At 33.0% G+C, this 25629-nt stretch overlaps 1 protein-coding gene across 1 annotated transcript in view; it reads right to left on the bottom strand.

Annotated features, from left to right (window-relative positions):
* Positions 1-25629, bottom strand: part of LOC148955217 (uncharacterized) — a 382412-nt gene that overhangs the window by 28769 nt on the left and 328014 nt on the right. Inside the window, exon 17 of the mRNA XM_089106626.1 lies at positions 21960-22142. Coding sequence (XP_088962752.1) covers positions 21960-22142 — 183 coding nt within the window. The remainder of the gene's footprint in view (positions 1-21959; positions 22143-25629) is intronic.

Genomic DNA, 25629 nt, shown 5'->3' with positions numbered 1-25629 from the left:
GTTTCCAAATGTTATTGATCGAGTCTAAAGGGAAAGGGTCACGTGTCTCTTTCTAAGCCAATCAGGGAGTCGGAAATATTAACGGGATAGGATTGCAGTGAATATAAGGAAAGGACTTTTGCTATAGTTGTTATTAGTGTGTGAATAGATGTTCAATAAGTCTATAGTTAGCAGTATGATATCATGAGTGAACAAATTGAGTTACAAATATCCTTTTATGGCAACTGTTCTATATGTAAAGGACATTATCATGATTTTGAACATTCTCGTGAACCTACTACACTTTTAGACAATGTGGACGTAGGGATAGAGGTGAAAAATCTGGAGGAAATAAGGAGAAAAATCAAACATGATATGGAGAGAAATTTATACAGATTGCAAGCAATTTCGCATAAAAAAAGGTTTGATATGACAAAAAAGGAAGATCAAAAGAAGAGACTGGGAAAAAGAGGTCTTTCTCTACAGAGATACCTCAAAATATATTATAAAAGACAATGATGAAAACTCGAAGAAAAACGTGCATAGTGCAAGATATAGCAGTGAATATTATAATGAATATGATCTAAGAGAAGGGGAAAAGTGGCCCTTTAAGAGACAACATAAGAGTTTATTCAATGGAATGGATTTTAAACATCAAAAATCGTTCATTACGAGTTCTCATATATCATTTTATAATAAATACCATTATTGATTTGATTGATAAGTTATGTATCGTAACCTTGCAATAAATTTGTTTGTAGCATATTAATTTTCTCCTACTCGATAAGCCTAGAGTATGAATACCAACAGAGACTTCTGTACATGAATAGTTCATATTGAATAGATCACCATATATAGTGTTATCAATCCTCAGTCAAGTTTTCTATCAAAGATAAAAAATAAATCATTCTTCTAATCTTTATTAATTTGATATATCAATATTTATAAGAGTTTTTATATACACAATCTTGGGTTCAATTATTTGAACTTCCTCTTCTACAATTACCATTATATCTACCACAGGGGGTGGTATACATTCAATTTAGGGTTCAAGTAATTGAACCCCGTCTTCTTCACTTACAATTATATCTAGCAAAGGGGGCATCTCCTGAAATAAATCCTCTTGTATTCTTTTGGGCAAACTAACAGCCAACCGCTCATCGTCTTCTATACAGACTCGGCTCGAAGGTCCCCGCCGTACCAAGCCCTCAGATGTAGATGATAGACCATCTTCTGTATAGTGGATCTCCATTACATGATCAGTACTATCTTCATTACTGTTAAATAGAAGGAACTCTTCTTCAGACTCACTTAAAATCTATGCGTCCCATATGCTCTCTCCCTCTTGGACATACTTGGGGATGTTTTATAAATGTAATAAACAGGAGTACTTAATATTTTTCATTATATCCATACTTTTCATGTATAAAATTCATCAATTAGCTAGATATCTAAATTTGAATTTTTTTTCTTAAGAATTTATATGGGATACTTGAAATGTCCTTGGGTGATGGGGGATTCGACTTCTCCTCTATAAGTAGCTATCACTACCGTATCTCTTTCGAATACCCATAAAATCATAAGGTTTTCAAACTATGTTAGCAAGAAATCTAAAGAGGTAAAAGGAAAATATAACCAAGAACTACGTTTTCTATACAATTACATCCCCACTAGCAGGGGAATCCTAAACTGGACTTTTTTTCTAACCAAAGTTTCACATTTGAGTCAAAGAAATGTATTTCCCATAATTTTCTTACAAAAAAACAGAGTTTACAGTCAAAACCCTTATTATTTCAGATTTTACACACACAAACACAAACACACACAATCACAAAAAAAAACACACACACCCAAAAACAAAAAAACAAACACACAAAAACACAAAACACACACATAAAAACACACACACACGCAAAAACACACGCATACACGCAAAAACACGCACACACACTCATACAAAAGCACACACACAAAAACAGACACAAACAAAAGCAGACACAAAAAAACACAGACACACAAAAACACACACGCACAAAAACACACACCCAAAAACACACACACACACACATAAAAACACGCACAAACACAAAAAACACACAAACACCCACACACACACACTTGCGAGATATAAACCTGAAACGCGTAGAAATCCTATTTTTACCATTTAGAGAAAAAACTAAATATACAACTTATGCGAAATTAACCCGGAAAGCATAGAAATTCAATTTTTACTATTTAGAAAAAAAATAAAAAACCTATCATTAATATTTAGGGCCAACAGCTGCATCAAATCCAATTAAATGATTTAAAATCTAGATCTCAAAATAGCCAGCCATAAATATGCTATAATAAAAAGCTAACCAAACACTAAACTTCAGGGTTCTATATTTGGAAAGGGTACATTAGTTTTCATGTCAAAGGGTGTACATGTCTACCCAATGAATCCATCCCCTTACAGTTCACGGGGGGAAACGGTTTGTTTTCACCTTACAACGAATCTGTTAGAATTGAGGCATTGCCCTCCCCCCATATAAACACTGAGTACTCAAAATGGAAGATAAATTTTCCATATTAAAATATTTATCGTAACTGTCACCTCTCCCCATTGCAATTTATAAGATTTACTGTATCACTAATTCGAGTGGAAAAAAGTGTTTTTTTCGTGAAAACTTCTTAAATACTGCTTAACTTAGTGTTTTAATTATTTCATTTTTCCTTACCGATGATAAAGCCTTTCGTTTGTGGAATCGAAATATGATGCAATTCGAATACCCCTAAAATCATAAGGGCTTCAAACTATGTTAGCAAGAAATCTAAAGAGGTAAAAGGAAAATATAAGCTAGAACAACGTTTTCTATGCAATTACATCCCCACTAGCAGGGGAATCTTCCACCAAAAATTTAATTTTATGCTAATAACCCTTTTTGAAAATCAAATTCGCGTTTGAACTTGGTATTCAGTTATTGTTTGAAATTAATTCATATAAACTATATCATTAGCTTAGAACAGATCTTCATAGAAGGAAATTAGATGTACTACTGCCTTTTTAAGTACTCGAAAGATTGGAGGTTACCCCTTACTTAAACCTCATTCTTTATACACTAATATTTTACTTTTTGTCACAATTCTTCAAAAAGCTACTTCCAAAGGCTGTCGAATTTGAACGAGAATCATTTTAAAGAGTTTTTAATACTATAGCGTAAAGAGCGAGGGTTGAGAAGGGGTTCCCCTAAAATACAGAATAATTACTTTTTGTTTTTAATTTATATGTTGATCATTACTTACAGTTGAAAAAAAATGCTGTTGTTTTTAAAACTTAGATGATCAGAAATAGAGTTCTAAAATGATTTAAACTTCCATACTATTACATTTAAATATATATATGTTCCATATAAATTCCAAATTATTACATAGAAATACCAAAACCATAGATTAGATCAGATTAGGTTAGGTTACGTTAGCTTATATACAGGTTACGTGTGCGCACGTAACATTTTTTAGGTTAACTTACACTAGGTTAAGTGACCTGCCACCTAACCTAGTGTAAGTTGACCTAAAAATGTAACGTGCGCACACGTAACCTGTATGCAGGCTAACGTAACCTAACCTAACCTAATCTGATCTAACCTATGGTTTTGGTATTTCTATGTAATAAAATGGAATTTTACGTTAAACTTCGAATTCTGTCCGTTCCGTCTCCTTGGGTAAAATTGGTATAATTCCCCCCTGATATTTCAGGCCACTTAACCTAGTGTAAGTTAACCTAAAAAATATTACGTGCGCACACGTAACCTGTATGTAGGCTAACATAAGCTAGCCTAACCTAATCTGATCTAACCTTTGGTTTTGGTATTTCTATGTAATAATATGGAATTTTACGTTAAAGTTCGAATTCTGTCCCTTCCGTCTCCTTGGGAAAAATTGGTATAATTCCCCCTGATATTTCTGGCCACTTAACCTAGTGTAAGTTAACCAAAAAATTTTACGTGTGCACACGTAACCTTTATGTAGGCTAACGTAACCTAACCTAACCTAATCTGATCTAACCTATGCTTTTGGTATTTCTAAGTAATAATATGGAATTTTACGTTAAAGTTCGAATTCTCTCCGTTCCGTCTCCTTGGGAAGACTTGGTATAATTCCCCCCTGATATTTCAGGCCACTTAACCTAGTGTAAGTTAACCTAAAATTTTTATTTGCGCACACATAACCTGTATGTAGGCTAATGTAGCCTAACCTAACCTAATCTGATCTAACCTCTGGTTAGGCTAACGTAACCTAACCTAACCTAATCTGATCTAACCTATGGTTTTGGTATTTCTATGTAATAATATGGAATTTTACGTTAAAGTTCGAATTCTGTCCGTTCCTTCTCCTTGGGAAAAATTGGTATAATTCCCCCCTGATATTTCAGGCCACTTAAACTAGTGTAAGTTAACCTAAAAATTTTATGTGCGCACACGTAACCTGTATGTAGGCTAACGTAACGTAACCTAATCTGATCTAACCTGTGGTTTTGGTATTTCTATGTAATAATATGGAATTTTACGTTAAACTTCGAATTCTGTCCGTTCCTTCTCCTTGGAAAAATTGGTATAATTCCCCCCTGATATTTCAGGCCACTTAAACTAGTGTAAGTTAACCTAAAAATATTATGTGCGCACACGTAACCTGTATGTAGGCTAACGTAACCTAACCTAATCTGATCTAACCTATGGTTTTGGTATTTCTATGTAATAATATGGAATTTTACGTTAAAGTTCGAATTCTGTCCGTTCCGTCTCTTTGGGAAAAATTGGTATAATTCCCCCCTGATATTTCCCCCTGAAATTTTCACCCTTGGAAACCCCCTTCCTCGTGTAAAATTGATTCCCCGTGCCAAAATTTATGATAGTGAGGGCATTTGCATGTTTTTCAACCTGATCTAACCTATGGTTTTGGTATTTCCATGCAAAACTATGGAATTTTACGTTAAAGTTCGAATTCTGTCCGTTCCGTCTCCTTGGGAAATATTGGTATAATTCCCCCCCTGATATTTCCCCCTGAAAATTTCACCCTTGAAAACCCCCCTCCACATGTAAAATTGATTCCCCATGCCAAAATCCTCCATTCTGTCAAAAATACAAAATCCCATATTTTTACTGATAAGAGTTTGAAATCTCTACATAAAGGTTCTTTGATATGTTGAATCCAATGCTATGATTTTCATTAAAATTCTATTATCTTAATGATGTCTTTCCTGCTTTTTTTCGAAAATCAGACAAATTTTCTCAGGCTCGTTGTTTTGGATCGAAAAATAAGTTGTGCTGGGAATTAAAGATAATATTTTATCTGATTATTATAATGGTTTCATCCTGAAGAGTTCTATGTGATAGTGAGGGGGGTGACATTTGCATGTTTTTCAAATTGTTTAATAACATTGGTTAATCTAGCTGTTAGACCGTTACTTTCTTTTGCAATATAAGTTCATGTTTATTGTTTATTAGAGCAGTCTGTATTGAAGTGAAGATTCGTTAAACAAGGAATTGCTATGAGTAACTCAAACATTGTAAGATTTTTTTTTATACTATCATTTTTTTAATGTTGCTCCTTACTTTCAATCAAAAAAATCTGTTTTTTAATTTAATAAAACACAAAGATTAGTTGCTTCGTTTGCTCTCTTCTTTGCCTGGTTTGTCAATAAAGAAAGATCCGAAGCCTAAACGTTAATCAGACACCGTTTTAAGTCTCAATCATTTTAGAACTCTTTTACTGATCATCTAAATTTTAAAAACAACAGCATTTTTTTTCAACTGTAAGTAATGATCAACATAGAAATTAAAAACAAACAGTAATTATTCTGTATTTTAGGGGAACTGCCTCCTTCTCAACCCTCGCTCTTAACGCTATAATATTAAAAACTCTTTAAAAAGGCTTCTCGTTCAAATTCGACGGCCTTTGGAAGTAGCTTTTTGAAGAATTTTGACAAAAAGTAAAAAATTAGTGTATAAAGAACGAGGTTTAAGTTAGGGGTAACCTCCAATCTTTCGAGTACTTAAAAAAGGAACTAGTACATTTAATTTCCTTCTATGAAGATCTGTTCTAAGCTAATGATATAGTTTATATGAATTAATGTCAAACAATAACTCAATACCAAGTTCAAACACGAATTTGATTTTCAAAAAGGGTTATTAGCATAAAATTAAATTTTAGGTGGAAGATTCCCCTGCTAGTGGGGATGTAATTCTATAGAAAAGATTGTTCTAGCTTATATTTTCCTTTTACCTCTTTAGATTTCTTGCTAACATAGTTTGAAGACCTTATGATTTTAGGGGTATTCGAATTGCATCATATTTCAATTCTACAATCGAAAGGCTTTATCATCGGTAAGGAAAAATGAAATAATTAAAACACTAAGTTAAGCAGTATTTAAGAAGTTTTCACGAAAAAGACACTTTTTTCCACTCGAATTAATGATACAGTAAATCTTATAAATTGCAATGGGGAGAGATGACAGTTACGATAAATATTTGAATAGGGAAAATTTATCTTCCATTTTGAGTACTCAGTGTTTATATGGGGGGGGGGGGGGGCAAAGCCTTGATTTTAACAGCTTCGTTGTAAGGTGAAAACTAACTGTTTCCCCCCGTGAACTGTAAGGGGATGGATTCATTGTGTAGACATGTACACGCTTTGACATGAAAACTAATGTACCCTTTCCTATATGTTTGGTTAGCTTTTTATTATAACATATTTATGGGTGGCTATTTTGGGATCTAGATTTTAAATCATTGTATTGGATTTGATGCAGCTGTTGGCCCTAAAGAATAATAATAGTTTTTTTTAAATTTTTTTCTAAATGGTAAAAATAGAATTTCTATGCTTTTCCGGTTTATTTCTCACAAGTTGTATATTTAATTTTTTCTCTAAATGGTAAAAATAGGATTTCTATGCTTTTCAGGTTTATTTCTTGCAAGTGTGTGTGTGTGGGTGTTTGTGTTTTGTTTGTGTTTGTGCGTGTTTTTATGTGTGTGTGTGTTTGTGTGTTTTCGGGTGTGTTTTTGTGCGTGTTTGTTTTTTGTGTGCGTGTTTTTGTGTGTGTGTGTTTTTTTTTGTGTCTGTTTTTGTGTGTGTCTGCTTTTGTGTGTGCTTTTGTTCGTGTGTGTGTGCGTGTTTTTGCGTGTGTGTGTTTTTTTGCGTGTGTGTGTGTTTTTCTGTGTGTGTTTTGTGTTTTTGCGTGTGTGTGTTTTTGTGTTTTTTTTTTGTTTTTGTGTGTTTTTTTTTGTGTTTGTGTGTGTTTTTATGTGTGCATGTGTTTTTTTTGTGTGTGTTTTTTTGTTTGTTTTTTTTGTGTGTGTGTGTTTTTGGGTGTGTGTTTTTGTGCGTGCGTGTTTTGTGTCTGTGTGCTTTTGTGTGTGTGTTTTTTTATGTCTGTTTTTGTGTCTGTCTGTTTTTGTGTGCGTGCTTTTGTTTGTGTGCGTGTGCGTGTTTTTGCGTGTTTGTGTGTTTTTGCGTGTGTTTGTGTTTTTGTGTGTGTGTTTTGCGTTTTTGTGTGTGTCTGTTTTTGTGTTTTTTTGTGTGTGTGTGTGTGTTTTTGTTTTTTGTGTATGTGTGTGTGTTTTTGTTTGTGTTTGTGTGTGTTTTTATGTGTGCGTGTGTTTTTGTGTGTGTGCGTGTGTTTTTGGGTGTGTGTTTTTGTGTGTGTTTGTTTTTTGTTTGTCTGTTTTTGTGTGTGTTTGTGCGTGCTTGTATTTTTTTGTGTCTGTTTTTGTGTGTGTCTGTTTTTGTGTGAGTGCTTTTGTGTGCGTGTGTGTGTGTGTGTCTTTGTGTGTGTGTGTTTTTGCGTGTGTGTGAGTGTGTTTTTGTGTGTGTTTTGTGTTTTTGTGTGTGGGGGTTTTTGTGTTTTTGTTTGTGTGTGTGTGTGTTTTTTTGTGTTTGTGTTTTGTGTGCATGTGTTGTGTTTGCCTGTGTGTTGTTTTTTGTTTGTGTGAATTTTTGTATGTGTGTGTGTTTTGTTTGTGTGTTTTTGTGTGCGTGCTTTTGTTTGTGTGTGTGTACGTGTGTGTGTTTGTGTGTGTGTGTTTGTGTGTGTGTGTGTGTGTGTGTGATTTTGTGTTTGTGTTTGTGTTTCTTTTTTTGTGTGTGTGTGTGTTTTTTTTTGTGTGTGTGTTAGTGTCTGTGTTTTTGGTTCGAAAAATAAACTATTTCCGTAAAATCTGAACTAATAAAGGTTTCTGACCGTAAACTCTAGTTTTTGTAAGAAAATTATAGAAAATACATTTCTTTGACTCAAATGTGAAACTTTTGTTAGAAAAAAAAGTCCAGTTTTGCTTCGAAAAATAAACTATTTCCGTAAAATCTGAACTAATAAGGGTTTTGACTTTAAACTGTGTTTTTTTTGTAAGAAAATTATGGAAAATACATTTCTTTGACTCAAATGTGAAACTTTGGTTAGAAAAAAAGTCTACTTTTGGTTCGAAAATAAACTATTTCCGTAAAATCTGAACTAATAAAGGTTTTTGACCGTAAACTCTTGTTTTTTGTAAGAAAATTATGGAAAATACAATTCTCTGGCTCAAATATAAGACTTTGGTTAGAAAAAAGTCCAGTTTTGCTTCGAAAATTATCTATTTCCGTAAAATCTGAACTAATAAAGGTTTTTGACCTTAAACTCTAGTTTTTTGTAAGAAAATTATGGAAAATACATTTCTTTGACTCAAATTTGAGACTTTAGTTAAAAAAAAGTCCAGTTTAGGATTCCCCTGCTAGTGGGGATGTAATTGTATAGAAAACGTAGTTCTAGGTTATAATTTCCTTTTACCTCTTTAGATTTCTTGCTAACATAGTTTGAAAACCTTATGATTTTATGGCTATTCGAAAGAGATACGGTAGTGATAGCTACTTATAGAGGAGAAGTCGAATCCACCATCACCCAAGGACATTTCTAGTATCCCATATCAACTTTTAATAACAAAAAAATTCAAATTTAGATATCTAGCTAATTGATGAATTTTATACATGAAAATTATAGATATAAAGAAAAATATTAAGTAATCCTGTTTATTACATTTATAGAACATCCCCAAGTATGTCCAACAGGGAGAGAGCATATGGGACGCATGGATTTTAAGTGAATCTGAAGAAGAGTTCCTTCTTTTTAACAATAATGAATAAAGTACTGATGATGTAATGGAGATCCACTATACAGAAGATGGTCTATCATATAAATCTGAGGACTTGGTACGACGGGGAACTTCGGGCCGAGTCTGTATAGAGGACGATGAGCGGTTGGCTGTTAGTTTGCCTATAAGAATACGAGAGGATTTATTTCAGAAGATGCCCCCTTTGCTAGATATAATGGTAATTGAAGAAGACGGGGTTTAATTACTTGAACCCGAGATTGAGTGTATACCAACCCCTCTGGTAGATATAATGGTAATTGAAGAAGATGAGGTTGAAGTAATTGAACCCGAGATTGTGTATATAAAAACTATTATAAATATTGATATATCAAAGGAATAAAGATTAAAAGAATGATTTATTTTTTTCTTTGATAGAAAACTTGACTGAGGATTGATAACACTCTATATGTTGATCTATTCAATCTGAACTATTCATGTACGAAGTCTCTGTTGGTATTCGTACTCTAGGCTTATCGAGTAGGAGAAAATTAATATACTACAAATAAATTTATTGCAAGGTTACGATACATAACTTATCAATCAAATCAATAATGAGATTTATTGTAAAATGATATATGAGAACTCTTCCTGAACGATTTTTGATGTTTAAAATCCATTCCATTGAATAAACTCTTATGTTGTCTCTTAAAGGGCCACTTTTCCCCTTCTCTTAGATCATATTCATTATAATATTCACTGCTATATCTTGCACTATGCACGTTTTTCTTCGAGTTTTCATCATTGTCTTTTATACTATATTTTGAGGTATCTCTGTAGAGAAAGCCCTTTTTTCCAAGTCTCTTCTTTTGTTCTTCCTTTTCTGTCATATCAAACCTTGTTTTATACGAGTTTGCTTGCAATATGTATAAATTTCTCTCCATATCATGTATGATTTTTCTCCTTATTTCCTCCAGATTTTTCTCCTCTATCCCTACGTCCACATTGTCTAAACGTGTAGTAGGTTCATGAGAATGTTCAAAATCATGATAATGTCCTTTACATATAGAACAGTTGCAATAAAAGGATATTTCTAACTCAATTTGTTCACTCATGTTATCATACTGCTAACTATAGACTTAGTGAACTTCTATTCACACACTAATAACAACTATAGCAAAAATCCTTTCCTTATATTCACTGCAATCCGTTCCCGTTAATATTTCCGACTCCCTGATTGGCTTAGAAAGAGACGCGTGACCCTGTCCCGTTAGACTCAATCAATAACATTTGGAAACAACAAATGAATTGACCTAGAAAGAGGTGTCATTGAACGTGTCCCGTTAGACTCGATAATCCAGAAATTGTTGATGTGAACTTATGTTGAAATTCAAGAAAACAACAGCAATTGTTGCTGACATCCAAGTTGTTGTTGGACTTATGTTGACATCCAAGAAAACAACAAATAAATCGACCTTGAAAGAGTTGTCATTGACCCTTTCCCGTTAGACTCGATAATCCAGCAATTGTTGATGTGAACTTATGTTGAAATCCAAGAAACATCCAATAACCAGATGTATACATCCAAGTTGTTGTTGAACTTATGTTAACATCCAAGAAAACAATAAATAAATTGACCAACACACATAACCATCAAACAAAACATCCATCAATTGTTGATATGAACTTTTGTTGACATCCATCAAACAGTAAGAAAAACCATGAAAAAATATCCTCAGTGAGAAAAACAATGAGAAAACATCCTCAGTGAGAAAAACCATCAAACATGGATTCTATGCCCATATATAGTGCCCCTTCACGAGTCGATAGGTCATTCCTACTGTTGTTCGGCTGTCTTTCTTATTGCTTTTTAATTGGTTTTGTTAACTTTCCGCGCTTGTTTTTTGGCTTTTTCTTTGGCTTTTATTTGATTATATTATTGTGTTCGCGCTAAAGAAGAGAGACGGTTGTTATCTCAAAATATTCGCTTTGTGAGTTTCTTCCGTATTTTCGATTGACCTTTAAAAACACATTTTTGATCGTTTTCTTTCTTTATGTGATATTAAAATAAACAATTACTTACTTAAAAAATTATATTTCCTAAAATAGAACATTGCCATCAGGGAATGGAAGGGGGGGATGTAACCATTTTTAATTCGCTTGATTGATTTTTAATTTGAAATAGTTGGTTCAATATATTAATCCGTTATGTGGCAACAAACTGTCAAAAAGGAGGGATTTATACTTATAGTAACCAACTTTAAAGAAAGTTTCAACAGCTAAATATACACAGAAATAATCGGCTTTCCATGATAGTTCCAAATATAGAAAACTAGTTATGTATAAAGTTACCCAGAAAAAGTTAAGAGCTACAGAGAATGGGGGAAAACAATTTCACAACTATGTACTTTATTCGCGAATTGAACCCAATTTCAACTTCATCCCAGCTAATTTTCTGCCATTTTTTTTTCAAAGGCTTTCTTTTGCTTTATTCACGTGTTACCACACAAACAAATTTAAGTGCCAGAGAAACTGTGTTAATCCTCAGTCAAATTTTTTCACTACCAATCTAGGAAGTTATCAATCAATTAAAACGTATTATAGATACAAAATAACAACAGGTAGCGGAGGATATGGGGTGGTAGCCCACATCATGTCTTTGACAAACCAGGACACGATTTAAAAACGATCAAAAATTAGATATAGAATAAAGTCAGTTTTTCAAATGACACTAAAAAGCAGCATTAGCATAAAACCTAAAAAAAATTCCGTATATATGAGTTGCCCCTCCTTAATCTTCCATTCTTTACGCTAACACTTGACTTTTTGTCCCAAGTAGATTGTATATATGGAATTTGCTTGAGGCCCTAGGAATGCCCATACTATTTGCTTGATGGTCTACACCTTTTCAAAGAGAGTCATTACACCCTCACATGGTATACACTACAGTTTCACGTGCACATTTTAAAAAGCGAGCAAACCTTTTATACTTATAAAGTGGTCAAACAGGTTTTGAGAGTATAATTCTTTTTTTTTAAATTGAAAACTAGAAATTGTCAAATTGTGTATTTAGGAATGATTTTGTAGGAAAAGCTGTCTATAACCCATGCATTTTCCACTGTTCCATTTCTTTGAAGTATGTGCTATCAAGAATGGCTTCTGATTTTTTTGTACAATTGCCTTTAGTCAAGAATAGTTTGTTATGAATGTGTCGGTAGATAGCATTTGCGAATTGGATCCTATGAAGGTGGGAAAAAAAAGGGTTTAGCATTTTCGAATTGGACTATACGATCGATATTATGTGAATAATAGGAAAAAAACAGAGCTAGATAACATTTGCGAATTGGATCGTATGAAGGTGGAGAAAAAAAGGGTATAGCATTTGCGAATTGGTGATTATCAGTTAAGGTAACCCCTCGGGGTTGTTAACTCATACATTATTTATTATAAATTTGGAACAATATGAATCTATGGAAATGGTTAACGATGATAAAATGGTCTTATGAGTTGAAATAGCTTTACTTCTTCGATGTGTTCTGTATAATACACAAGTGGCATTTGAGCAGTGTTGTCAATTTAAAATAGAGTTTAACGTTATAGTATACTAAAAAGTTGATACTAAGAGCGATGTAGATGGCAAAAAAAGAATTTTAATAACGGATAGCTTTAATTCTTCGATGTCTTCTGTATAATACACAAGTGGTGGGGTGATGGCAGCGGGCTGTCTTAGAGTACTTATAGAGCTCTACTTTGGGCCGAATTACTTGCGAAAAAACCCGAGTGGAAGACTTGAAAATAAAATTTTTAACGAGAAATGGCTGAAAAGTGTTTTGGGGGAGATGGGTTGATGGCAGAAGAATGTCTTAGCGTAGTTAGAGTGTGAGATTGGGGGGAGAGTTACTTGCGAAAAACCCAAATGAAGGAGTTGAAACAAAATTTTTAACTAGAAATGGCTGAAAAGTGTTTTGGGGGAGACGGGGCAATGACAAAGGGGTATCTTAGCGTAGTTATAGTGTGGTAGTGGGGGGCGAATTGCTAGCGAAGAACCTAAATGAATGAGTTGAAATAACAATTTTAAGTAGAAATCTCGGAAAAAATATTTTTCGGGGTGGGAGATAGTGCGATGGCAGACGGCTGTCAGAGAGGAGTTAGAGTGTGATACTGTTGGGGCTTATTGCTTACAAAAAAAAACCCGATGGTATGACTTGAAAGTAAAATTTTTAACGAGAAATGGCTGAAAAGTATTTTGGGGGAGATGGGTTGATCGCAGAAGGATGTCTTAGCGTAGTTATAGTGTGATAGTGGGGGGGGGGGCGAATTGCTAGCAAAAAACCCAAATGAATGAGTTGAAATAAAATTTTTAAATAGAAATGGCTGAAAAGTGTTTTGGGGGAGATGGGTCGATGGCAGAGGAGTGTCTTAGCGTAGTTATAGTGCAATAGTGGGGGGTGAAGGGATAGCGAAAAATCCAAATGAATGAATTGAAATAAAATTTTTAACTAGAAATCTCTGAAAATATTTTTTTGGAAGGAGATAGTGCAGTGGCAGCCAGCCGTCATAGAGTAGTTATAGTGTGATAGTTTGGGGGCGTATTGCTTACAAAAAAACACAACTGGATGACTTGAAAATAAAATTTGTAACGAGACATGGCTGAACAGTGTTTTGGGGGAGATGGGCTGATGGCAGATGGATGTCTTAGCGTAGTTATAGTGTGATAGTGGGGGGAGAATTACTAGCGAAAAACCCAAATGAATGAGTTGAAATAAAATTTTTAACTAGAAATGGCTGAAAAGTGTTTTGGGGGAGATGGGTCAATGACAGAGGGGTGTCTTAGCGTAGTTATAGTGTGACAGTGGGGGGGGGGGGAATTGCTAGCGAAAAACCCAAATGAATGAGTTGAAAAAACATTTTTAACTAGAAATGGCTGAAAAGTGTTTTGGGGGGAGATAGGGCGATGGCAGCCGGCTGCCAGAGAGTAGTTATAGTTTGATAGTTTGGGGGCGTAGTGCTTACAAAAAAAACCTGAGTGGATGACTTGAAAATAAGAATTTTTACGAGAAATGGCTGAAAAGTGTTTTGGGGGAGATGGGTTGATGGCAGAAGGATGTCTTAGCGTAGTTATACTGTGATAGTGGGGGGGGGGGCAAATTGCTAGCGAAAAACCCCAATGGATGAGTTGAAATAAATTTTTTAACTAGAAATGGCTGAAAAGTGTTTTGGGGGAGATGGGTCGATGACAGAGGAGTGTCTTAGCGTAGTTATAGTGTGATAGTGGGGGTTGAATTGCTAGCGAAAAACCCAAATGAATGAGTTGAAATAACATTTTTAACTAGAAATCTCTGAAAATATATTTTTGGGGGGAGATAGTGCGATGGCAGCCGGCTGTCATAGAGTAGTTATAGTTTGATAGTTTTTGGGCGTATTGCTTACAAAAAAACACAACTGGATGACTTGAAAATCAAATTTTTAACGAGAAATGGCTGAAAAGTGTTTTGGGGGAGATGGGTTGATGGCAGAAGGATGTCTTAGCGTAGTTATAGTGTGATAGTGGGGGGAGAATTTCTAGCGAAAAACCCAAATGAATGAGTTGAAATAAAATTTTTAACTAGAAATGGCTGAACCGTGTTTTGGGGGAGATGGGTTGATGGCAGAAGGATGTCTTAGCGTAGTTAGAGTGTGATAGTGGGGGGCGAATTGCTTGCGAAAAAACCCGAATGAATGAGTTTAAATAAAATTTTTAACTAGAAATGGCAGAAAAGTGTTTTGGGGGAGATGGGGTGATGACAGAGGGGTGTCTTAGCGTACTTATAGTGTGATAGTGGGGGGCGAATTGCTAGCCTAAAATCTGAGCTAATAAGGTTTTATGACCGTAAACTCTAGTTTTTTGTAACAAAACTATGGAAAATACAATTCTCTGGTTCAAATATGAAACTTAAGTCCACTTTTGGATCGAAAAGTAAAACTATTTCCGTAAAATCTGAGCTAATAAGGGTTTTTGAGCGTAAACTCTATTTTTTTGTAAGAAAATTATGGAAAATACAGTTCGTTGGCTCATAGGTGAAACTTAAGCCCAGTTTTGGATCGAAAAATAAACTAAATCTTTAAAATCTGAGCTAATAAGGGTTTTTGACCATAAACTCTAGTCTTATATAAGAAAATAATGGAAATACAATTCTCTGGTTCAAATGTGAAACTTAAGTCCATTTTTGGATCTAAAAATAAAACTATTTCTCTAAAATCTCAGCTAATAAGTGTTTTTGACCGTAAACTCTAGTTTTTTGTAAGAAAATTATGGAAAATACAATTCGTTAGCTCATAGTTGAAACGGAAGTCCATTTTTGGATCGAAAAATAAACTATTTCTGAAAAATCTGAGCTAATAAGGGTTTTTGACCGTAAACTCTATTTTTTTGCAAGAAAATTATGGAAAATACAATTCTCTGGTTCAAATGTGAAACTTAAGTCTATTTTTGGATCGAAAAATAAAACTATTTCCGTAAAATCTGAGCTAATAAGGGGTTTTGACCGTAAACTGTATTTTCTCGAAAGAAAATTATGGAAAATACAATTATCTGATTCAAATGTAAAACTTAGGTCCATTTTGGATCGAAAAATAAAACTATTTCCGTAAAATCTGAGCTAATAAGGGTTTTTGACCGTAAATTCTGGTTTTTGTAAGAAAATTATGGAAAATACAATTTATTGGCTCATAGGTGAAACTTAAGTCCAGTTATGGATCGAAAAATAAACTATTTCTGTATAATCTGAGCTAATAAGGGTTTTTGACCGTAAACTCTAGCTTTTTGTAAAAAAATTATGGAAAATATAATTCTCTGCTTCAAATGTGAAACTTAAGTCTATTTTCAGATCGAAAAATTAAACTATTTCCGTAAAATCTGAGCTAAAAAGGGTTTTTGACCGTAAACTCTAGTTTTTTGTAAGAAAATTATGTAAAATACAATTCTCTGATTCAAATGTGAAAATTAAGTTTATTTTGGATCGAAAAATAAAAACTTATACATAAAATCTGAGCTAATGAGGGTCTTTGAACGTAAACTCTAGTATTTTGTTAGCAAATTTTGGAAAATACAATTTTTTTGGTCATAGGTGATACTTAATTCCAATTATGGATAGAAAAATAAACTATTTCTGTAAAATCTGAGGTAATAAGGGTTTTTGAAAGTAAACTCCAGTTTTTTTGTAAGAAAATTATGGAGAATATAATTCTCTGGTTCAAATGTGAAACTTAAGTCTATTTTCGGATCGAAAAATAAAACTATTTCCGTAAAATCTGAGTTAATAAGGATTTTTGACCGTAAACTATAGTTTTTTGTAAGAAAATTATGGAAAATACAATTCTCTGGTTCAAATGTGAAACTTAATTCCATTTTGGATCGAAAAATAAAACTATTTTCGTAAAATCTGAGCTAATAAGGATTTTTGACCGTAAACTCTAGTTTTTGTAAGAAAATTATGGAAAATACAATTCGTCGGCTTATATGTGAAACTTAAGTCCAGTTATGGATCAAAAAATAAGCTATTTCTGTAAAATCTGAGCTAATAAGGGTTTTTGATCGTAAACTCTAGTTTTTTGTAAGAAAATTATGGAAAATACAATTCTCTGGTTCAAATGTGAAACTTAAGTCTATTTTTGGATCGAAAAATAAAACTCTTTCCGTAAAATCTGAGCTAATAAGGGTTTGTGACAGTAAACTCTAGTCTTTTGTAAGCAAATTATGGAAAATACAATTATCTGGTTCAAAGGTGAAACTCAAGTCCATTTTGGACCGAAAAATAAAATTATTTCCGTAAGATCTGAGCCAATAAGTGTCTTCAACCGTAAACTATATTTTTTTGTAAGAAAATTATTGAAAATACAATTCACTGGTTCAAATGTGAAACTTAAGTCTATTTTGGATCGAAAAATAAAACTATTTCTGTAAAATATGAGCTAATAAGGGTTTTTGACCGTAAACTCTAGTTTTTTTTAAAGAAAATTATGGAAAATACAATTATTCTGATTCAAATGTGAAACTTAAGTCTCTTTTGGATCGAAATATAAAACTGTTTCCGTAAAAGCTGAGCTAATAAGGGTTTTTGACCGTAAACTATAGTTTTTTGTAAGAAAATTATGGAAAATTAAATTCGTTGGCTCATAGGTGAAACTTAAGTCCAGTTATGGATCGAAAAATAAACTATTTCTGTAAAATCTGAGCTAATAAGGGTTTTTGAGTGTAAACTCTAGTTTCTTGTAAGAAAATTATGGAAAATACAATTCTCTGGTTCAAATGTGAAACTTAGGTCCATTTTTGATCGAAAAATAAAACTATTTCCTTAAAATCTAAGCTAATAAGGGTTTTTGACCGTAAACTCTAGTTTTTTGTAAGAAAATTATGGAAAATACAATTCGTTGGCTCATAGGTGAAACTTAAGTTCAGTTATGGATCGAAAAATAAACTATTTCTGTAAAATCTGAGCTAATAACGGTTTTTGACCGTAAACTCTAGTTTTTTGTCAGAAAATTATGGAAAATACAATTCTCTGGTTCAAATGTGAAACCTAAGTCTATTTTTGGATCGAAAAATAAAACTACATCCGTAAAATCTGAGCTAATAAGGGTTTTTGACCGTAAACTATAGTTTTGTGTATGAAAATTATGGAAAATACAATTCACTGGTTCAAATGTGAAACTTAAGTTCATTTTGGATCGAAAAATAAAACTATTTCCGTAAAATCTGAGCTAATAAGGGTTTGTGACAGTAAACTCTAGTTTTTTGTAAGAAAATTATGGAAAATACAATTCGTTGGCTCATAGGTGAAACTTAAGTCCAGTTATGGATAAAAAAATAAACTATTTCTGTAAAATCTGAGCTAATAAGTGTTTTTAACCGTAAACTCTAGTATTTTGTAAGAAAATTATGGAAAATACAATTCTCTGGTTCAATTGTGAAACTTAGGTCCATTTTGGATCGAAAAATAATACTATTTCCGTAAAATCTGAGCTAATAAGGGTTTTTGACCGTAAACTCTAGTATTTTTTTGTAAGAAAATTATGGAAAATACAATTCGTGGGCTCATAGGTGAAACTTAAGTCCAGTTATGAAACGATTTCTGTAAAATCGGAGCTAATAATGGTTTTTGGCAGTAAACTCTAGTTTTTTGTAAGAAAATTATCAAAAATAAAATTATCTGATTCAAATGTGAAACTTAAGTCTATTTTTGGATCGAAAAATAAAACTATTTCAGTAAAATCTGAGCTAATAAGGTTTTATGACCGTAAACTCTAGTTTTTGTAACAAAATTATGGAAAATACAATTCTCTGGTTCAAATGTGAAACTTAGGTCCATTTTGGATCGAAAAATAAAACTATTCCGTAATATCTGAGCTAATAAGGGTTTTTGACCGCAAACTCTAGTTTTTTGTAAGAAAATTATGAAAAATACAATTCGTTGGCTCATAGGTGAAACTTAAGTCCAGTTATGGATCGAAAAATAAACTATTTCTGTAAAATCTGAGCTAATAAGGGTTTTTGACCGTAAACTCTAGTTTTTTGTAAGAAAATTATGGAAACTACAATTCTCTGGTTCAAATGTGAAACTTAAGTCTACTTATGGATCGAAAAATAAAACTGTTTCCGTAAAATCTAAGCTAATAAGGGTTTTTGACCGTAAACTCTAGTTTTTTGTAGGAAAATTATGGAAAATACAATTCGCTGGTTCAAATGTGAAACTTAAGTCCATATTTGGATCGAAAAATAAAACTATTTCCGTAAAATCTGAGCTAATAAGGGTTTTTGACCGTATACTCTAGTTTTTTTTCTTGTAAGAAAATTATGGAAAATACAATTCTCTAGTTCAAATGTGAAACTTAAGTCCAGTTTTGGATATTCATAATGATGAGGACTGATGGTTCTAATTCAATATTTTTTTCATAAAAACAAACAATTTTTTTTAAACTTCGAATTTATTCAACTTTTTTTTTTTTTTGTACGTATATTAAAATGTAAAAATATTATTAAGGCTCTAAAAAATGTAATCTATGATTGCTCAAAGACAAGATGTTGCATTTCCATTGGTATTCTATGTCCAGTTATTGACCCTACCTAGTTTAATGTATGTATTAAATCAGTATTTTTTTTACACCGTGGAAAGATAAACACATTATTCATATCTATAAAAAAAAGTGAAGATTGAGTATTTTAATTAAGTATTTTCACATGAAAATGTTAATGTAGCATTGAATGCCGACAAGGAGAAGTATTTAAACTATGAGACAAGTACAAGTGGTAGCACTATTGGAAATGTATGCATGCACTGTCGTGACAGTAAGGAATTAAATTTCTTTGGAATACCGAAAAAATTCAACTCTTATGTTGGTGGTTATGCGAGATTGAGATCTCCAGAGATGATTGCACTCAAAGAGAATGCCAACATAACAATAATTGTTGATGATAGAGGACAACTCCTTGCTACTGTTGCACGTAACACATTACCTGCTGATACATCCAATCGTCAGCTTTCGGGTATTAGCATTCAACGGAAGGTCACAAAAAGAAAGGCTTACTCTTCTACTAATATCGTAAACCATATCTTGTGTAAGTGCCAAAACTGTTACCTGTGTAAAAATGATATGATAATAGACAGTGAAATTGCCAGAAAAATTAAATGGGCATTGGCAGAAAATATCACTATGGAATATAAAGATGAATCGATGAAAACAAAGTACCATCAAACGTTACTACCATTGATCAAACAGTCAATGAACCAAATAATACCAAAGACGAAAAGAATATTGAGCCTGTTGATGACACACCAGTAGAAATTGTGCATGACTCAAAATGGAATAATGATTATTCTACTGATTACAAACTAAGAGAAGACAATAGCTACAATATCAAGAGAGAACATGGTGAACTATTTTATGGAACAGATTCAAAATGTCCAAATTTAATCATTGATATTAATAATGTATCAAAATATATTTTTGTATTAATATTCTACATAGCATTATTTCATTAGAAATATATTATGCATTACATTGTTATGTGTTCATTATTTTTTGAGTAAGCTGGCATATCAAACGTTTAGAATGTCTATTAAAACATCGGAGATGTAAGAAAAGGAATTTGCATACGTCTATTGTCAGATACATGGGATAACACTGACAAAATCTAGGTATCAGAATGAATAAATTCTTTATCAACATCCGTTGTTGGATATGTCATTATGTCATTATGAAAAAATTGTAAGTAAGTAAGTAAGTAAGTAAGTAAGTAAGTAAGTAACAAACTCTTTCTTGAATTCACCTCTTGGATACACAATGCAGAAATTTTACTCAGGAAATTATGAAAAAAAAATTGAACAAATTCTTTATTAACATTCATTATCGATTGAAGTCACTTCCTAGACAGACAATACAGCAATTTCACAAAATCTAAGTATAAGAGTGATTAAATTTTAAATCGACATCCATATCGCAGGTATATGTGAAACAAATAACAAAATCTAAACGTTACAGTAAATATTTATTTTTAATCAATATTTCATGACAGATACATTAGATAAAATTGACAGAATATGAGTGTCAGAGTGAATAAATTTTTTTATAAACATTCTTTTGCAGATAAATCAAATAAAATTGACAAAATCTAAATTTAAGAACGAAAAAATGCTTTAAAAACATCCTTTATTGGATATGTCGGATAAAATTGATAAAATCTAAGTATCAGAGTGACTAAATTCTACATCAACATCCTTTTCTCGGATACATAGGATAAAGTATCGGATAAAATTGACAAAATCTAAGTATCAGATTGATTAAATTCTATATCAACATCCCTTTCTCAGGTACATGGGGATAAAATTGACAAAATGTAAGCATCAGATTGATTAAATTCTATATTAGCATCGCTTTCTCGGGTACATGGGATAAAATTGACAAAATCTAAATATCAGAGTGAATAATTTATTTTTTATCAACATCTTTTATCAGTTACAATAATTATAATTAACATTATCTAAATATCAGAGTGAATAAATGCTTTTTCAGCATCATTTGTCGGATATGTTGAATAAAATATGCAAAGTCGACATAGCTTTATTTCATTTTTTAAGGTTAATTTGGACAAGGTTACGTGCGCGCACGTAAAGGCAATTGTCCAAAAAAATCAGAAACCATTCTTGATAGCTCATACTTCAAAGAAATGGAACAGTGGATAATGCATGTGTGATAGAAAGCTTTTCCTACAAAATCATTCCTAAATACGCAATTTGACAATTTCTAGTTTTCGAAAAAAAAACAATTATACTCTCAAAATGTGTTTGACCACTTTATAGGTATAAAAGGTTTGCTCGCTTTTTAAAATATGCACGTGAAACTGTAGTGTATACCATGTGAGGGAGTAATGACTCTCTTTGAAAAGGTGTAGAGCATCAAGCAAATAGTATGGGAATTCTAAGGGCCTCAAGCAAATTCCATATACACAATCTACTGTCCCAATTCCTTAATAGTGACTGCTCAAACGCAGAGGCCGTTTAGCTGGAATAAGAAGTATTTTTAAAACATTATAGCGTAAGTGAAAAATTTAGCGTAAAGAACGGAGGGACGAGGGTCAGCTCCGATACACGGAATATTTGTTTGGGGGTTTAAGCTTTAATATGGCTCTTTATTTTCATTTGAAAATAAAACTTCTCTTTTATATGCTTAATACTTCTTTATTTTATAGGCATTTTTATACAAGAGTTAAAAAAGGGTCTTTATGAAACTGCCATGAAGCCGAAATACTTCTTTTTTCTCCTCTGTCCAATGTTAAAGAGGATATTTATATCTTTCGGCAGAACCTTTTTGGTCACCCAGCTGAGGAAAAATTAACTCGGAACTTACCTGCGCATATATAAGAATCCTGCTACTCCACCAGCAATAACAAGCCCAAGAACAATACTCAGAGCTATAGTTGCTGCTAGTAAATCATCACTGCCAGCTTGGCTCTGGTTCCCATGATCGGGTTGCCGAATTACTCCTTTTCTTTCAAATAACGTAATTGTTGGCTCAATTTCATTATAGTCTCTAAAATTGATACAGAAACGAGTGAAAGACTTCAGTGTAGCTTATGTAACAACTATTTTTACATTTAAGAAAGTGTTTAAAACAAATGTATCTGAAAATATGGGAATATCCAACTAGTTCAATTAAAAAAAAAAACAAAAAAAACCTGTTTGCTTAAACTTCCAAACTATTTGTTTTGGTTTGGTTCAGTTTTAAGAATGCTGGTTTCTGTCCGAGAAACAAATCTGAATTGTTAACAATGACTGAAGATTTTTCACAAATAAAAATACCCATGAATAAAAATGTATATACGTGTAAAAACAGATACATCACTGTGTCCCATGGGAGAAAGTGATTTTCCCTGCAGCTCAAGATGGGGTACTGTAATTCTCAAATGGGGTTTATGGCTATGGTGACCCGAGTGGGGCAGTTTATTTCCGATTTGATATTAGTCTATGGATTTCCAGACATTTTCTTTAGAAATTCCCACAAATTTGTCTTTACAACGAACATATATCATTAAAATTAATTGAAATAATAGTTGTCATGCCTTAATCAGTTTCAAATAGTAATTCTTCCTCACTTGACAGTTTTTTAGGTCTAAAATATGTTGTAAATCATCGGGTGGTCATGGGATAGGGTCCATTTTTACTAAGTTGCCACTGGGGAAAACCTAAAAAGTTAGCATTCCTGAATCAGATTCAAATGGCAACTCTCCCTCACTTAATAGTTTTTTCCCCATCGTGTTTTAAATTTTTGGTTACTCTGGGCTACGATTTGTCATTTACTAGGTTGTCCCTAAGGCATGGTAGGCTTTTACCCTGGGGAAGCAGGATTGACGACCCAGGAAGTATCCAGGTGCCTAGAAAGGGATGAGTTAAGAATTAATCTGTAACCATAGATTGAACTGAGCTCAAATATCTCATTTCTTAAGGAGAGTCCCATTGTCTCTGAACTACGTTAACTCCCTACTAACAAAGCAATATCAACCAAAGTTTCACTGAAGAGCTGACCACACTTAAACTAGGGTTTTTTCTAATGATAAACCGATCTTTACTAGGATTCACCCTGAAACTTCAATCTCTATTTATGATTCCCATCTATTCATTTATATTTTTTAAAAATTTTGACCTGGTAAAGGTTACCTAAGGTTCCAAGCTGATCAATGCACCAAGACCACACATGGCCGCCTTTCCGAACAATTTAGATGTATCACAGACAGGAAAAAGCCATCGGCCTCTACAATTCCGGATGAAAAAAGAAAATAAGTTCTTTTTTGGTGAAAAACAACGCAATTTCTTAGGTTTTGTTAAGGGGATAGGGCTAAATATACAAAAAGCAAAACAAAATTAAAGTCTACCGAGGGATAATCAGAAGAGATTTTTTTTCTCCGATTTGGCTAAAAGTTTTTTCTCTAAAGGAGCCAAAATACAACAAGAAAATATATAAGAAACAAGCCTTTTTACCATTCTTGGAGAAGTCTCAAGTTATCATTAATAATAATATAAATAGTAATAATGATAAAACAAAGGCATAGATTTTAGAAGTGGTGTTATATAATTATGATACCTCTATAAGTATAGTGGTATAGTGGTAAAATATTTGGACTTCCAATTAAACCCTTACAGAAACAAATTTAAAAAATACTTTTGAAAAAAAAAATTCAAAGGAAATTAAAAAACAACATTGAAACCCGAGAGGAGCAGGGTTAATATCTTTTGATAATTCAACTTAAAAAAAATGAAATCACTACGGATTACTGTAGGACTACTAGTTTATGACAATCCCACCCGGGGAAAAAAATGTGAAAAAGGAGACAATAGTTTTACTTCTCCAAAAATTAGATTTTCCCTGTTAATGACGACAGGGGATTTTAAATCTTCAGCCAAATGATTTCGATGATGGAAAATCGACTGATTTATTTTTGTTTAGATCTGATTTTATGTTTGTGGATTTTAGGCCATTTTTGAAAGTCTGAAAATTTTTGGGAATTGTGAATTATTGTTCAGATGAATCGGAACAAAATTTACTGTTTCTAAATTGATGTCAATTAGTTTACTGACATCCCTACGCTATTTTGTTGCAAATACATTTTAAGTGTCTGTTACTGTTTTTACGGGTCTAGGCGCTTACTCCTCCCCATCAAATGCCCCCCCCCCATAGAAAAATACCCCCCTCCCCAGAAAATACCCCCACAGAAAACACCTCATGTGGAAAATAAGCTCCGGAAAATACCCCTCCACGGAAAATCCTTGCCACGAAAACTACCATCCTGAAAAATACCCAGCCCCCGTGGCTGGCTGGTTTCCAAGCGCTTTGGGCTTATAAGAAAGGACTAGAAATCTCAATTTCTGATCTGAATGAGCATCATCCGAAGTTTATACAACCCTGAGGTGGAGGTGGAGATGAGGAAGGGTAGTCCCCCTCCTCTATGGAATAAATTATGCTCATTTTGGGGTTTAATATTATTCTTACTTTCATCATAACAGTGTATACTAGAAATATTCCCAGAAATCGAATGGGATTAAATATCAATTTCACATTATGTTTCATTTTTTAAAGTTTTTTCTCCTTTCCCCCTAAAAAGAAAAACCCCAGAGAAAAGTCCTGAATACGGCCCTGGGGATTACACATCAATTTTTACCTCCATCATCCCCTTGTGGAACTTTTTCTTCTTTGGGGGGGGGACTCAGAACTGAAGTGTAACTTTTCTTCGCTTCTTTGAGAAAACTCAGAATTAAAATGGAACTTTCTCTCTTCTTAGGAAAAAATTCAGACTCGAAGCATAACTTTTCCTTATCTTCTACGGAAAAATCGAGCAGAGAAGTTGAACTTTTTTCTCTTCAATGAAAAAATTTAGAACTGAAGTAGAGCTTTTCATCTTCTTTGGTGAATCTCAGAACCGAAGTATATATTTGAAAAAAAAAATTCGGAATCGAAGTGTAACTTTTTTCTCCTCTATGGAAAAATTCTGAAGAGAACTTGAACTTTTCTTCACTCCTTTGAGAAAACTCAGAATTAAAATGGAACTTTCCCTCTTCTTTGGAAAAAATTCAGAATTTAAGTGGAACTTATTCTTCTACTAAAATATCAGAATCGGAAAAAATTCGGAACCGAAGTGTCACTTTTTCTTCTTCTCGAAAAAATTTAGAATGAAAGTGGAACTTTTTTTCTTCTATGGAAAAAGTTCAGATTCGAAGTATAACTTTTTTTCTCTTCTATGGAAAAATACAGAATCAAAGTTTAACCATTTTCTCTTCTTTGAGAAAATTCAGAATAGAAGTGTGACTCTTTCTCATCTTTGTCTTTCCAGGTACTTCGAACTTTGTAGCACAATTCATCGAGGAAGAGCTCTCCGCTGCAACAAGAACAATTTTATGCTACCGAGAAGAAGGCTTACAAGGTCTCAACACTCTCCAGTTTATAGAAGTATTTCTGTATGGAACTCAATTAATGAATCTATTAAATCCATAAAATCATTTGGCACACTCCAAAAACGATACCTCTC

This window comes from Artemia sp. Qi Xiang Cuo, chromosome 2, assembly GCF_049724085.1.
Source record: "Artemia sp. Qi Xiang Cuo chromosome 2, ASM4972408v1, whole genome shotgun sequence".
NCBI lineage: Eukaryota > Metazoa > Arthropoda > Branchiopoda > Anostraca > Artemiidae > Artemia > Artemia sp. Qi Xiang Cuo.
The sequence above is the reverse complement of the archived record's forward strand: the minus strand, read 5'-3'. Positions and strand labels throughout refer to the sequence as shown.